The 16,133-nt window shown below is 38.1% G+C and overlaps 1 protein-coding gene across 1 annotated transcript in view; it reads right to left on the reverse strand.

Moving 5' to 3' along the window:
- PLD5 (phospholipase D family member 5) overlaps nt 1–16,133 on the reverse strand; it is a 483,143-nt gene that overhangs the window by 169,501 nt on the left and 297,509 nt on the right. Inside the window, 1 exon segment of the mRNA XM_007462627.1 lies at nt 5,232–5,343. Within this exon segment, the coding sequence (XP_007462689.1) occupies nt 5,232–5,343 (112 nt within the window).

The following is a 16,133-nucleotide window of genomic DNA, read 5'->3' on the forward strand; positions in this document are numbered from 1 at the left end:
CAGCCAAAAATAAAAATTTTACTAATAGTATAAATTTTCAGTAATATTGCTGTGATGTTACAAGTATCAGGTTTGATGAAAAATGGGACATCAAAGGCATTTGCTGGGAGGCATGAGCAGGGAGAACAGGACTTAAGAGATATGTCACAGTTACTTCCTAGCAAGCTAAATGTTGGTAGCAGATGGCATACCCCACTTGAAGGTGGATATGGAGAAAGAAATAGAGGATTCCAATGACAATACTACACCTTATTTAGCTTGTCTTTGAGGCCTACCAGTTAGGATTATGCATTAGGCAATGAGAAGCCTCTTTACGTATACTCCACTTTTGGCTATGATGAAGTAGCTTTTAGACTGACTCTCTGGCCAAGACAACTTTAAGAGCTGATGAAATACAGAAACAAAACTGAAAAGTTATATAATGGCATCACATTAACAGGCCTAAAGATTTATAAAGTAAATTTATTTCTACAAATAAAAATGTATAAAGTAATTTTCCACAAATTTCAAATGTTTGAAATCATACAGACTATATTCTTCTGACCATAGTGGAGATAACAAAAAGATAAACAGAATAATCTTTCAAATGTTTAGAGATCAAGGATTACAATTCTAAATAACCCATGGTTCAAAGTAGCAATTAAAGTAGAAATTAGAAACCTTTTTGAACTGAAAAATACTTTAGTAATTTATGTCATATTAAAAACTTGAGAGATGTAGCTAAAACAGTAGTAAGAGGCCTTGCCATGTTTATGGAGTAGAAGACTCAATACTGTCAATGTCAATTCTCCCGAAGTTTATCTAAAGAGTCAACATAATTCTAATAAAAATTTCAGCATTTTTGTGACAAACTGATTCCAAATTTTATTTTTAAATCTGAAGGGCCAAGAATAACTAACACGGTTTTAGAGATGAAAAACAAAGATGAAAAAATTATACCACCTGATTTAACACGTATTATAAAGCCACAGTAATTAAACAATGTGGTATTTGTCCTAAGATAGATAAGTAGACCAACTGGAATGTAATACATAGGGAATATAGAAGCGGACCCAAACACACAGTCACCCAATTTTCAACAAGGATGCCTCTGAAATGCAGTGAAGAAAAAATTTGTTTTTAGTAAATGGCTTTCCACATAAATAAAAACTGATCTTCATTCCTGCTTCATCTCATACATAAAAAATAAGTCCAGATCTAAGGTAAAAAAATACGGCATTTAGAACACAACAAATGAGGATATCTTTATGACTTTGTGATGACAAATATTTTTATACAGGATGCAACGAGCACCGACAATAAAGGAGTACTTAATAAACTGGATTTCATTAAAATTAAGACCTTCTATTTATCTAAAGACACCATTAGAAGAGTGGAAAAACAAGCTTCAAATGGGAGAAGATAATTGAAATACATATAGCCAAAAAAGGATTCAAATCCAGCCTATTAATCAAGCATAGGCCAATAAAAAAACAAAAATAAAATAACAACGGGCACAATACTTTAATAGGCACTTCAACAAAGAAGATATAGAAATGGTCAATAAGTATATGAGAAGATGCTCAACATCATTAGTCATCAGGGAAAAAAAAATTAAAGTCACGTCATGATACATATCCATCAGGATGGCTAAAATAAAAAAGACAAAGAATGCCAGATTTTGTGAGAATATGGAGCAAATGAAACTTTCATGTGTTGTCTGTGGTGGTGTAAACTGGTATAACCACTTTGGAAGCTGACTGGCAATGTCTATTGAAGTTGAACATACATAGCCTGTGATGTCAGCAATTCCACTCCTGGTAAATATAGAAAGAAATGAGTACAAACAGGCACCAAAAAGACATACAAGGATGGTCATAGCACCATATTATTTACAATAACAAAAAAGTGGGAAAAGTCCAAATGTCCATCATCAGTAGAATACATAAATTATATTTACATGATGGAATACCATATAAAAATGTAAAAGAGCAAACTACTTTTATACACAACATATATGGATCTTATAAAATTGAGCAAAAGAATCCAGATATGAAAGAGTATGTACTTAATAAGTCTATTTATATAAAATTCAAAAAAAGCACAAATATAATCTATAATGGCAGAAGTTGAAATAGTGGTCAGCTCTGCAGAAGATACTGACTTCAAAGGGTAATGAAAACATTTCCTGAGACATTTGCAATGCTGTACATCATGATCTGTGAAGGGATTATACGGAAGTGTTTACTTCATAAAAATTCCTAGAGCTATACACTTAATACTGTGCTCTTTGCTGCAGGTATGATATTTCTCAGTTAAAAGGTGTATGTAACACTCGGGCATACTCATACACACACCCAATTTAGGTGGGGATGTGAGCTGATAATAATCATGTTGTGGAGGACCCCTTTGGTAGCTGCATGGAGATAAGATGGTGGGAGGGTGAGAAGATCAGAAGTTGGGAAGAGAGAAAGTAGCTATGGCTAGGTCCGGGCAAGGTATTAAATACCTGCACTAGGGCAGCTGTAGCTGAGAAGGGATTGTGATATCTAGGAGAGAGACTCAGGGGCAGATCCTATAGAATCTGGCCTGTTAGATGTGAAGAATGAGAGTGTGGAGTGAGTGGGCGGCTGGAAATTCAGGTAAAGGAAGCTGCTGTTGGAGCTATTGAGCGAGGGGAAGGGGTACGCAGGTTAACACGCTGCCTATGAGATGCTATTGGGGGATACAAGTGGAGATGGTGAGCAAGTGAAATTAGGAAAACCGATCAGTGAAACTCTGAATTTACAGGGAGACTTGTCTAGAATGAAATCCCTGCCGGGGTTTAAGGACTTCAAGGAGGTTGGGTTTCAAAAGCACCCCACCTTCCAGCCACAGGGTGAGACCTTGGAGGATTATCTTCTGACTTCTGAGTCAAGGAGCGGGGAGCATGTGGCACAGTGAATAACCTGCAATCTCACCCCACCCATGGAGGGCTCTGTGGCCTTGGGCCACCTCACATCTCCAGCCCACTGTGCCTTCGCTGGGCCAGTGTCTGCACTAAATCTTTACCATTTCCTGGGGAAGCCTCACTCTTGTTCTTTTTCACAATAAATTTGTTTAACTTCTAAACTCAGTAACTCCTTCACAGCTGAAGTTGCTCATGCCTAGTCTCACACTTATCTGTTTTTTGTGGACTATTTCTGGACAAACCTTCCTGGAACTTTACCAAAAGACTAGGAACTCTCCCTAAAGAAATTTAAAGATAACCCCAAAGCAAAGTATTCCAACACAGATTTAAAACGGTTTCATAAAAATATCAACTTTTCTTAAATGCACTGTGATTATATACTATGTCTCTGCCACAGGGTGAGAGTAGAGAAATACAAAAACTGCATTTTAAAGATGCATATATATTACACCTATGTGCATTAATAAAAGCCAGATAGGCTCACTCTAGGTACATAGGGAATAGCTGTGAGAACCCTGGGTCCTGTTTATTGTTCTCCCATTGTGAAGGAAAACCATTTTCTTATTTTGATAAGAACTCCTATTAGACATTAACAAAGCCTAAGCTGTAGTGACATATGCATATACTTGTGAAATTCAAACACTTCTTTTGTGTGAAAAGCACTGACTATAATGAAATTTTAATTCATAGTTCACAATAGAAATGTAAGCAAGGGCTTTATCTATAAATTCATTAATTGCTATTCCCTGTCTAAAGTAGCCAAATACTCAGCAGCAACTAAAAAAGGCTGTCATACCCCCAGTACTGCCTAGTTTTAACTTTTGGTTGAGTTTATAAGATTTAGAATGGCTACGGCAAGGAATAGAACTATGGATGTACAGTCAAGAAGCAACTGAAGTCTCAGGCTATATCCCTCTCTTCCTAACTCATCTGCTTTTTACCCTTCTGGGGTAATCAAACCCCAAGGACATGCAAGTAGCTTCCATGAGAAAAATCACCTGCAAATACAGGCAAATACAGGCACTCAGATTTAGCCTAAAGTAATCCACTCCTAAATATGTGTTAGATAACAAATTTTCAGATAGAAATTCAATTTACAGTGGGAACCCAATTTCATATTTTTTAAACAGTTTAAGTATTCATACCTTTCTAATCCATGTTGGTTGTATCTGTCAATCCACTGAACTAGGTATTTTCCAGTTTTTCAAGTATATTGTGCTGTGCTCAAGTAGCATGGTGAAGCTTTCAGACCTAGCAATAACTCATGTAAGTTTTCTTTATTTTCCCATGCATAGAAAATAGAATGTGCATGGTGGTAAGCCCATATGCCTGGCCAAGCTTTTGTCTTCTCTATGTTATTTTCTTTTCATAGGCTTTATCACTTTCAATTTTTCTTCTGCAGAAGGAAAGGCCACTTGGGCTCACTTACTTGCCTCATAGTCTGTTCCATTTTTTAGAAAGTATTTTATTTTCACTTACTGATGTAGGGAAGATGACAAGCAAAAATGCCCAATACGTTTAAACAGCACACATGTGAGATGTAGTATCATCAGGTGAAATACTGACACTCACTGGGGCCAACACCTTGTCCTCTCCCGGGGACACCCAGCATCTTGAACATTTTCACTGGCTCACACCTGCCAATTTCTTTCATAGGCTTACAGTTTGGATAGTAAGTTCAGGGTGAAATTTTTTGATAAATCAGTAAAAACTTTTTGTGAGAGTTCAGTTAGTAAAGATACAGCAAAATTAAGAAATTTATTTTATAATTATCCTCAGTGTTCAGGGATTGTGAGACAAATTGCAAAGTGGCCATACAAATGATGATCTCCTGTGGAATTGTCTTAAAAGTTGTGAATTAGGCAGTGTTTCATAGACTCCTACATCTGACTATATTATTTCAAAGAATATATGTAGCATGAGGAGAATTTCCATTTGATGGTCAAGAGAAAAGCAGAAATCCAATGTTTGTTCTGATAAGAAGCGGCTCTTCTCTCTAATCACATCACTGAAGTGTTCAGAGAGGGAAAGATTATTCTTTCCAGTTAATTATCATCTAATGGCTAGTAAATTATTTTGCATAAGCTAATACGCAACAACACTATTTAAAAAATCCCAGTAGAATTAACTAATTAGTTCTCTCATTTAAAGGCTTTAATCAAGCTGTTTTTCAAAGGAGAAATAAGAAGTGCACTAAGTCAAGTGTGTTGATTATAAAGAAATCATGTACTGCTCTAGGTAGAATTAAAGGTACCGGAACAGAACACCCAGAGGTAGAGTACCATGTCAACCTTGGCCTTACCCTTTGATTTCAAGGCTTCTAATACCTTTGAATCAGCTGTTACATCACTCACTAGCTTGATTTCAACATTTTGAGAAGTCAGTTGGAGCAACTTTTCGAAAAGACGTTGACCCTAGAAAAAATATTCAGAACCAAAGTCAGAAAACCTAAAAGTATACTATTTTAAATAGGAATAAATAAACATTGAAAATTAAAACTATTCATTCAAATTTTAAAAGGCAAGCACTTCAGCCCTTGGCAGCACTTCATAAATTCAAAAGAGTTTATGGAAATAGAGTAGTAGTAGGAACACAGATCACATTGTTTTTTTGAGTATCGTGCAATTCAACAATTATTGCAATAGTCATTTCAATGCTACGATGCAAATCTACTCTTCTTTTACTTTTTCATGAACTCAAATTATCTACACATGAAGAGGCAGAGAATATTAAACAGTTGTGATTGGACCCAGAAAGACCTGGATTCCAGCTGGTTTTCCAATTTACAAACTCCGTTTCTTAATCTCATTAATTTCCAGTTTCTTCTTCAGTAAAAGATAGATAATATTAGTATTTACTTTAAAAGGTTTTTGTGAGGATTAAGAGATAGTAGTAGGTAAGTATCCTTTAAGTGTTAGCCATTATGGGGGGAATCATGACTACTTATCAGGGATTTGCCTAAATTCACCTTCTTGTTTAAGACGTATTTTACTGAATTCAACTTATGGTCTGCCTAGAAATCTATAATTATTAGCCCAGCCTAAAAATAACTGAAAAAAATAAAAAGTAAAGGCTTTCCTTATAGGATTTTCACAAACATAATTTTTATAGTAAAATTTCTTTTTTAATCTCAGGGACACTCTGCATAGTGGTAGGTCCATAGCTATTACATCATCTTAGGTGAGTGGATTGCAACATTATCCTTTTTATTTTCTCTTGTGTGTTCTCATAGACTCCTCATTATCATAAGAGGGAACTGGTCTTCTTTTACCGGTTCTTCAGAATTTTGTTATTCAGCCACAAACTCAAATGCCTTCAGAGGCTAAACAGGCAATAAGGCTTTGGTATTAATGGCCCCCAAGTGGCAGAGTCTTATCTTACTTTGATAAGAATAGATTATTGATAATGATCATGTAGAAAGAATTTGAAGACTGAAAAGAGAAAATGGATGAAATATAGATGTACAGCAGTGATTCCTGCAATTCAGCCTTAGAAAAGAAAGAAGCCAAAGATCAAAACCCTAAAGCTTTGGAATATTAAGGAGGAGGGAGCTGGTATGCCAGTGCTAGGGTGACAGCTGACAGCAGGGAGGAGTGTCTGGCATAATCCAGCCATGCTCCTGCCTAGACCTGGTGCAGTATAGCCTAAGCTCCATAATCCCTGGAAGTTAGAGGAAAGAGGAGTTGCACCCTATGTCAGGCATGGAGGCTTCCTTTTTGTCTAACTAAGTGTGCTGATAAAGGTTGCCCAAAGTAGAACTCACCAAGAGTGGCCAAATTACTTTGCATGCAAAGCGTGGAGGCAGCCTCCCCACAAAGCAGGTATTCCTATGAGGTACATTGAATGAGTGCATCAGGCAGCTGCAAATTACTTTTTTAAGGAAGAGGTGAGAGGGAAGAGGGAGGGAGAGAGAAAGAGAGAGATGAAGAGATAGAGGGAGAAGGATAAGGAAAAAAACAGCTGCTGATTTGCTGATTTCAGGGTCTACGTAAACTTCAAGTTTACTATGGAGAAATGAGGGCTTGGCAGTGAGAGGCTCAGACACTGGATGTGAGGGAAGATGCACTTGGTGGGGCTTTGTGGATTTTCCTGCAGAGCTGCCACCAACACAACCTCCTCCCTGTGAGCTTTGTCACTCTGCCGAGTTGTGCACTATACTCTTGTCACACACCCTTGAAGGTTTGGTGATGTCTACGTAGCCCAGATTTCTAGAGCCCAGACTCATGGTCATCTCACAGTCACAAAAATTGTTTGTATTTTTCACTTTCACAAAGGGAAAGGGCATATGTACTTTGTGTGTTATGTAAGTCCCCATAGTTAGTGAGCCAGTATTTTTAAAGACTTTCTTTTCTTTTTTTTTTTTGATGTGGACCATTTTTAAAGTCTTTATTGAATTTGTTACAATATTGCTTCTGCTTTATGTTTTGCTTTTTTAGCTGCGAGGCATGTGAGATCTTAGCTCTCGGACCAGTGATCAAACCCGTACCCCCTGCATTGGAAGGCAAAGTCTTAACCACTGGACCGCCAAGGAAGTCTCGAGCCAGTATTTTTAAACAAATGCTTTTTTTTGCTCTTAGTTAACAATAAATTTAGCACAAACGAAACATAAGAGATCTTCTAACCTATCTGTACTTCTGGCTCTGAGCCTTAAATTTATTCTCACTGTGTTATTTTTGTGAGATTTAAAATGGAGACCAGAACTATCAAACATGAATGAAAATAGAAACTCCAAAAGCTACAGATAGTAGCAGACTGTCACTAAATAAAGCTTATTTTTACTTCAATATGTGCTGATTACTTACACCAAGGAGTCTTAACATTTTTAATTATAGTGCTCACTGTAATGAACTTGTGCTGGGGTAGAATTTCTGTACTTGGGCTTGAGGCAGAACTTCTATTAAATTTCCTCTGTTTTCAGTGTCTTACCTCCCAGTCCACCCATTTTTGCTAGGACATTCAAAATGTAATGACTTCAAAGGTATGAAACACTTATTCTATGCTGAGATCTGCAGTAAGGCCCACTGCTCTCTGAGTTAAATTTACTCATCATGTTTTCATAAAGGAATAACAAAAGTCCCTTGGCTTTTAAACATCAGCAGTTTAAAGACTTGCTCTTTCTGGTGAGAAACATTAGCTAACATTTTAAACTTAAATAAATCATCTTGAAGTTAGCTAGTGGCTCAGGCACATTGACCTACTTTAAGCCATTTTTTTCCAATGTCTGCAAAAACCTTATGATAGACAGTACAATCCTGGACAGAGAGCTGTACCGCAAGGATAGAGATCCAGCTCAGCCCCTTTGTGACTCTGAAGAGGCTGTTTAACCCAAGACAGTAGGGGTTATAAATACTGCCTATTTCTGTTGACCCAAAACAACTCATAGGCAGGATGAAATGCCCCAATAAAATGTGAAGGGGAAAAACAAAAATACCAAAGAGAAATCAGAAGATAGTTCTCTGATAGGACTAAAAAAAAAAAGTCCTCTGGCTGGACTAAAACTCTATGATTTTAAAGATAAATTAGAAGAGTAATTAAAGAACACTGTTGAGACCCAAATTAGTGGCCCAAAGACCAAATGGAAGAAATATCTCAAAGCACAAACATGCATGCACACACACATACACAAAAGTATAAGGGTGACGAGGGGAGAAAAGGGTGATTGATAAATTGAAGATATATAACATGTGGCTAATAGGTGTAATAGAAGAGAAAAAGAGACAAAAAGAATAAGTTTGCAAATAACAGAAGAAAAAAGTGTCCAACTTGAGGTAAGACATAGATTTACATGTTGAAAAGATAACTGAAGATGGAGGCAAATATAATGTGGAAACTCACATCTAGGCACATTCTGTAGAATTAATCAACACCAAGGAGAGAGAGGAATTCTTACAAACTCCCAGCCCAAAACAGAACAAAACAAAAAGGTACCTATCAAGGAAAATGGATCAGACTGGCGTGGAGCTAACCATCGGCAACACTAAACCAGCACTTGGTGGTGACAGACCGTGGAAGAAAAAGAGTGAAGCCCAGGAGTGCTTTACCCAGTCAAGGATTTTACCTGCCAGTGGGAAAGAAAAAAATATTTGCAGATATATACAGGTTTAGAGACTGTATTACCTACATAACCCATATGAGGAACATATTCAATGAAGGGCTCTAACCAAACAGTAAATAACACTAAAAGCCATCAAGGAGGATGAATGAAAGAAGAAATAATTGGTTATCAATGTGATATGAATATGTGTTTGATGTACTTGCTAGGACACTTTATAGGGGAAGACCTACTAAGAATCTATTACATGCATTCCCAGTACTATTACCCTAAAGGGACTGAAAATTGATTCTTTCCAGTGTGAGTGTAGAGATGTGTGTGTAGATGAAAGTTACTCTTTTTTATTAATAAAACATAGATATACATACAGTAAATATGCAATATATCTGTGGTATTAAAATTTCATGGTGGGGGCAGGATTAGGAAAAAATGTCCAAAAATTTCCCAAGTAAGGTGATAATGAAAAAAAGGTTGAGAAACACTGATCTACAACAAATTGGATAAAGGATCTCAGTAAAAATTAGAATAACAGCTGAGGAGGGCTTAAAAGGACTAGATGGAAAAAAGGTCATAGTAATGGAACTGACAGTTATAAACTTGTATGTACCAAACAGCATAGTGGCTAAATACATAAAGCAAAAGGTAATAAAAAGGCAATTAAAACACTACCACTGGGCTTCCCTGGTGGTGCAGTGGTTGAGAGTCCGCCTGCCGATGCAGGGGACACGGGTTCGTGCCCATGTCCGGGAAGATCCCACATGCCGCAGAGCGGCTGGGCCCTTGAGCCATGGCTGCTGAGCCTGCGTGTCCGGAGCCTGTGCTCCACAATGGGAGAGGCCACAACAGTGAGAGGCCCACGTATCACAAAACAAAACAAAACAAAAACAAAAACAAAAAAACAAACACTACCACTTTAAAATATGTCTTTCAAGCCTGGGTAGATCTAATAGAAAATAAATGAGGATATATGAAAATTAAATAATACAATCAATAAACTTGATTATGTGTACATTTATATATTTTTCATTTCATATATCAAGCCCCTCAAAACAATATTTGTCTGTGGAACATTTATAAAAAAGACTTTCCTGTAACTTCCATTAAGAAAACTTGAACAATGGTTAAAATGAAATATTCTACAGGCTTCATTCTCTGCTCATAATGTAACAAAATGAGAGACACACCATTAACATGTGACTCATAAAACAAATCTTAACTACTTGAACATTTTAAAACTCACTCTTAGATTATCCTTACCTCAAAAGAGAAAAGAAATGTGAATTTTTCTATTCTCTAGGAAACTATGAACAGTTGAGCTCTTCATAGCAAAACCATGAAATGAAGAAATATTTGGTGTCAGAGAGAAATTTTTAACTGTAAATGTCTTCAGTATTATTAAAAATGAACCATAGAGTCACAGTAATCATATTAATATGGTAGTGGCATAGGAATGGATAAACAGACAAGGGGACTTACAGAGAATCCAGAAATAGTACTACACATGATTTTTATTTAAAACATGCTATTTTAATTCAGTCTTAAAGAGGTGAAGTGGTTTAATCTGGCACAAGTGGAAGATGCCCCTATATTACACTACATCGAAAAATATATTCTCAGGAAGAATAAGGATACACCAACACCTTCAAGAAAATCTGGGCAACGACATCTACAGTCTTGGAGTGGTGAAAACCTTAATCATGATGTAGGAGGCTAAATAATGGCCTCCAAAGATGTCAGGTCCTAATCTGGAAACTGTCAATGAAATAGAATCTTTGCAGATGTGATTAAATTAAAGGTTCTGAGATGAGGAGATTATCCTGGATTATTTGAGTGAGCCCTAAAGGCAATCATAGTAGAGATAGGCAGAAGGGATTCTGACACACCCAGAGGAGGAGGGAGTGTGAACACGGAGCAGGCAGATTTGAAGATCCTGGCCTTGAGGACTGGGGTGACAAAGCAGCAGGCCAATGGATGCCAGCAGCTACCAGAAGCTGGAAGCGGTAAGGAGTGTATTCTCCCCTAGAACATGGTGGCTACCCTCTGGAGGGAGCACCCCTCTGCTGACACCTTGGCTTTGGCCCAGTAAAACTAATTTCAGACTTCTGGCTTCCAGAACTGCAAGAGAATAAATTTCTGTTATTTTAAGCCACAGTGTGTGCTAATCTGTTGCACTGGCCACAGAAAACTAATAAACAAGCCAGCTATATAGAAGTAATAAAAGATATATAGAACTATAAAAGTAAAAAAAAATATAGAGCCAAAGATACCACAAAGTTAATGAAAAACAGTAGAAGTCTGGAATAAATATTTGTTATGCAAATGAGAAACAAAGAGTTAACAGCTGTACCCTACAAAAATAAATTAAAAATTAGTAAGAAAAGGCCAATAGCCCAACCAAATGTGGGCAAAGTATGAGATTAGACAAGCCTAAGAAGAGCAAGCCTATACGGCTAGCAGACATAAAGAGATGCTTTATGTTGACGAGAGAAGCATGACACAAAACAATAGAGATCTCTCTTTGCACTCAAAGAGACAAGAAATAATTTATGAGCGGCAGCATTTACTCTTGTCAACGATTTGGGGAAAGAGGACTCTAACATATTGCTTCCTTCCACACAGGAATCTCACATCTAGAGGTCCATCCCAAAGAAACAAAGGCACCAAAATATGCATGTGCGCTTATGATTATATATCTTAGGTATGCTATCATGATACACACACACACACACACACACACACACACACACACACACACAGGATAAAAAGTTTAAATCAGAGTAAAAAGGGACATAAGGACTGATTAAACATTTGATGATACAGTCATGAGAAAACAAGATTTAGCATTTATTTTAAGATACAGTGTCCTTTTAAAGCAATACACTTGCCTTGACTTTTTTTAAATTTGTGACTTAACAGACAAAACCACACATGCATCAACCCCTCTTTTTTTTTTTTTTTTTTTGTGGTACGCGGGCCTCTCACTGCTGCGGCCTCTCCCGTTGCGGAGCACAGGCACCGGACGTGCAGGCCCAGCGGCCATGGCTCACGGGCCCAGCCGCTCCGCGGCATGTGGGATCCTCCCGGACCAGGGCACGAACCCGTGTCCCCTGCATCGGCAGGCGGATTCTCAACCACTGCGCCACCAGGGAAGCCCTATCAACCCCTCTTGACTCAATTTGTTAGTTAATTTATTTAACCAGTCAGTATTGTCTATAAGATTGACCTCTTATTTATTTACTATATTTACTGAAATTTTTTGTTACTATACTTACTGAAATTTTTTGTTACTGTACTTACTGAAAAAAGTTTTCTTCAGTTTAGAACACATACTAACATTTTCTTATTTACTTATTGTATTTACTGAAATACACAAAGTTTGCCAAGGGTATAAATATAAATATATTACTTACTTATATATTTGTCAGTGTCAACTTTTACTCTCAAATACTCCGAGGACAAGGAAAAATGTCTTTTGAGCAAATTTATTCAACACATTTGCTGGATGCCTATGTGCCACGGACTTTAATAAGTATTGGAGATAAATGATAAATAAGCAAATACAGCAAATGTGTCAGATGATAGGTAAAGGAGGTACAGGCCTAGGGGAAATACAGCAAGGGCACTAATAACCCAGTCCCAGGCACTCAGGGAAAGTTCCCCCAAAAAGGGGAGGAAAGAAAGAATATTGAGGTGAAGATCTGTGGCAGAGACATAAGTAGGAGCACATCATGAAGGGTCTTGTAAGCCTGGACAAACCGTCTACACCTCACCTGGAAAACAGTGTGGACCTCTAAAGGATTTTACATAGGGAAGGGCATAATCAAATTTTTGTTCTGAAAGAAAACTCTTGACTACAAATTGGAGAAGGAGTGGTACAGGGCAAGGCTGCAGAGGCTGAAAGAGAAATCAGAAGGTTGGTCTGTGGTTTGGTGAGAGATGATGTGATCTGAGCTAGTGTCAATGGCAGTCAGAAAGAAAAAAAAAAAGGAAGGATCTCAGGTATTTATGAGACAGTACAGTGATGAACTGGATGCTTAGGCTTGGGCTGAGGAAAAGAGGAGTTGGGGATGGTGGCCAGAGTCCCCAGCTGTTTTCAGAACATGCCGATGGAATATGGAATTCCTTATCTGAAGCCAGAAGATGTTGGCCATTACATCAGTTCACAAATGTCCTGTGGTCATGGATCAATCACAGCTTCGGAACTCAGACAGTGCCACAGACCCAGTAACTTAATTGAGAATATCCACTTTTGGGGTAGCAAGCAATAAGGATTACTCGCTTGATATCAGCAGAGAGTATCTGCTATGTAGGCGTGCAGGCTGCCAGTCCATTCATTAGTCCAGGTTCCATCCCATTAAGGGACTTAATTATTTTGAAGAGTTAATCACCAAGACCTTGCCTAATGATGGTTACTCACAATTATGCACCCCATGGGTATGAATAAAGCTATGCCTGTCAGGGGCAGATGAAAAGAGATGAATAAGCTCATCAAACCCATAAAGGGCCAGGAAATAGCAAGGAATTAATATCAGGAGCAGCATGCTTATTACAGGGATCTGGGCAGCTGGATTCCTATGGTACTAGAAAGTAGCTTTAAGGCTGCTCCAGTGTCCAGTCTGGCTGCAGAAGGTGGGTGGACAACGTAATCTTGGCAGTGCATTCAGCAGTATTTGGAAGAGTGTGCATGGCACTGCAGGAGATGGTGGCCTGTGATGTGACTGGGGCAAGGGAGGAGTACCAAGAGGTGCCAAACACTCCAGCTCTTCCACAATCACTTATTCTGAGTGGGCAGAGAGCCCGACACAGAATGGAGGCAGAATTCCTTCACATACTCTCTCCCAGTGGTCCCAGCTTCCCCAGGAAGCAACCATGAGGATTTACTACATTGCTCCCCCAAAACCCCATGGCCTTAAGAAACAGCTCAGACTTTTTAGCTCTCTAATCCTACTTCCGAGAATTGATGCTGAGTGCATGAGCAAAAAGAAGACAATGGTTTGGGGCTTCCCTGGTGGCGCAGTGGTTGAGAGTCCGCCTGCCGATGCAGGGGACACGGGGTCGTGCTCCGGTCCGGGAAGATCCCACATGCCGCGGAGCGGCTGGGCCCGTGAGCCATGGCTGCTGAGCCTGCGCGTCGGGAGCCTGTGCTCCACAACAGGAGAGGCCACAACAGTGAGAGGCCCGCGTACCGCAAAAAAAAAAAAAAAAAAAAAAAAAGAAACATTTACTGCAGTAGAATTTACTTCTGAAAAAAAGAAATAGCTTAAATATCCAATAATAGAGAAATATCAATAGTTATATACATTTAATCTGGTGTATATGCTACATTGTATATTATGCAACCAATTTAAAATAATGTTTACCAGGGTTTCTAATAACATGGAAAGATGCTTATGGTGTGACATTAAGTTCAAAATTAAGATACAAATTTCTTTATATGAGCCTATGTATGTAATTATGCATAAAATATCAAACCATTAAAAAAATTTTTGTTGATGATCACATGGATGATTTTGTCCTCTTTCATTTCTCTGTAGTTTCCAAATTTTCTATAGTAAGAAGCTATTGGTATTATAATGAGAAAAAAATCCAACCTATTCTTTTTTAAAAAAGTTCCCAAAACATCAATAGATCATAGGAGATACAGAGCGCAAGTCTAGAGAGAAAACTATCAAGCGTATAGGTAAACAAAACTAAGACAACTTTAAAGAAAAGTTATTATTTAATGAAAATAATTGAGAAGAATGTCTTTGGGTTCATGATTTATTCATGTCTATATGACTGGATTCTAAAAGAATCAAAGAGGTTAAACTCTTGCTAATCATAGTGTTTATGAGTTTATATACGAATGATGATTTTCCTTAGAAATATATTGGAAAGCAAGCAAGAACATAATTAGAATTACTCAAGAGATGCGGGAGCAAAAGCATACAGAAGCAGCAGGAACAGAAATTGCTGTGAGATTTCACGCAGGGAAAGTGAGACTTGCCCTTTCCATTTATTATTTTTTCTTCTATAGTGTTTTTTTTTTTTTTTTTTTTTTTTTTTTTTTTTAAATAAGAGGTGATATACCAACTGAAATTTCCTATTCTTTTATTTTATTTATTTTATTTTTTTGCGCTATGCGGGCCTCTCACTGTTGTGGCCTCTCCCACTGCGGAGCACAGGCCCCGGACGCGCAGGCTCTGCAGCCACGGCCCACGGGCCCAGCCGCTCTGCGGCACGTGGGATCTTCCCGGACCGGGGCACGAACCCACATCCCCTGCATCGGCAGGCGGACTCTCAACCACTGCGCCACCAGGGAAGCCCCCGCTCTGTATTCTTATCACTGGTTTTTCTGTCTCCCCCACTACTCATTGCTCATTTGATTTTGTGTCCCCAGCAAACAGCACAGTACCTTGATAAATGTCTGTTCAGTAAAGGCACATTCAAAATTATTCTATGGCCACATTTCAAACAGGAGAATGCTAATTTATAAGCATGTGTCAAGTGTTGATTTTGTGGAACAAAAAAGATACTATTTTGAAAGAAGGGGACAGTCTTTTCATAAGGTGACACTATTTTCATATTGATACTGCACCAGGAGTTATTCGGTCTGGAGATGAGAAGGCTGAAGAGAACCTACTGTTTATCTGGAACATTGATATAGAAGTTGTCACCCTTTTATATCATCACTGAGAGAACAACTGGAATAAACAGGATTATACCGAAACAGGTAAAATTAAGTTGACTGAGCAGAAAGGGACCAACCTGGCTCTATCATGAAATCTATAAAAATCACACATTGTTTATTAGACTGGGATGGTTTAGAGCAGTAATTCTCAACCCTGGCTGCACAATGGAATCCCCAAGTTATCTTTTAAACGGTATCAGACCCTGAGCCCCTCTCCAAATATTCTAATTTAACTGATCTGAGGTGAGCTTGGACATAAGCATATTTCAAAGGCTCCCCAGGTGATTCTTACTGGTCGTTATGGCTGAAAGTTGCCATACTGGGACAGAAGGGTAAGAATCTACTTGAAAATATGCACATTTTTCTTTCTCTTTTCTTCACCTAAACTTTGAAGAACCACCTGAATTATTATTCTGGGAAGAATTATCTTAACCTCCTTTAATAGAAGTTGAGAACTTGATGGACAGCTGAAAGTTATTCCT

Source organism: Lipotes vexillifer, unplaced genomic scaffold, assembly GCF_000442215.2.
Source record: "Lipotes vexillifer unplaced genomic scaffold, Lipotes_vexillifer_v1.1 scaffold104, whole genome shotgun sequence".
Lineage (NCBI taxonomy): Eukaryota > Metazoa > Chordata > Mammalia > Artiodactyla > Lipotidae > Lipotes > Lipotes vexillifer.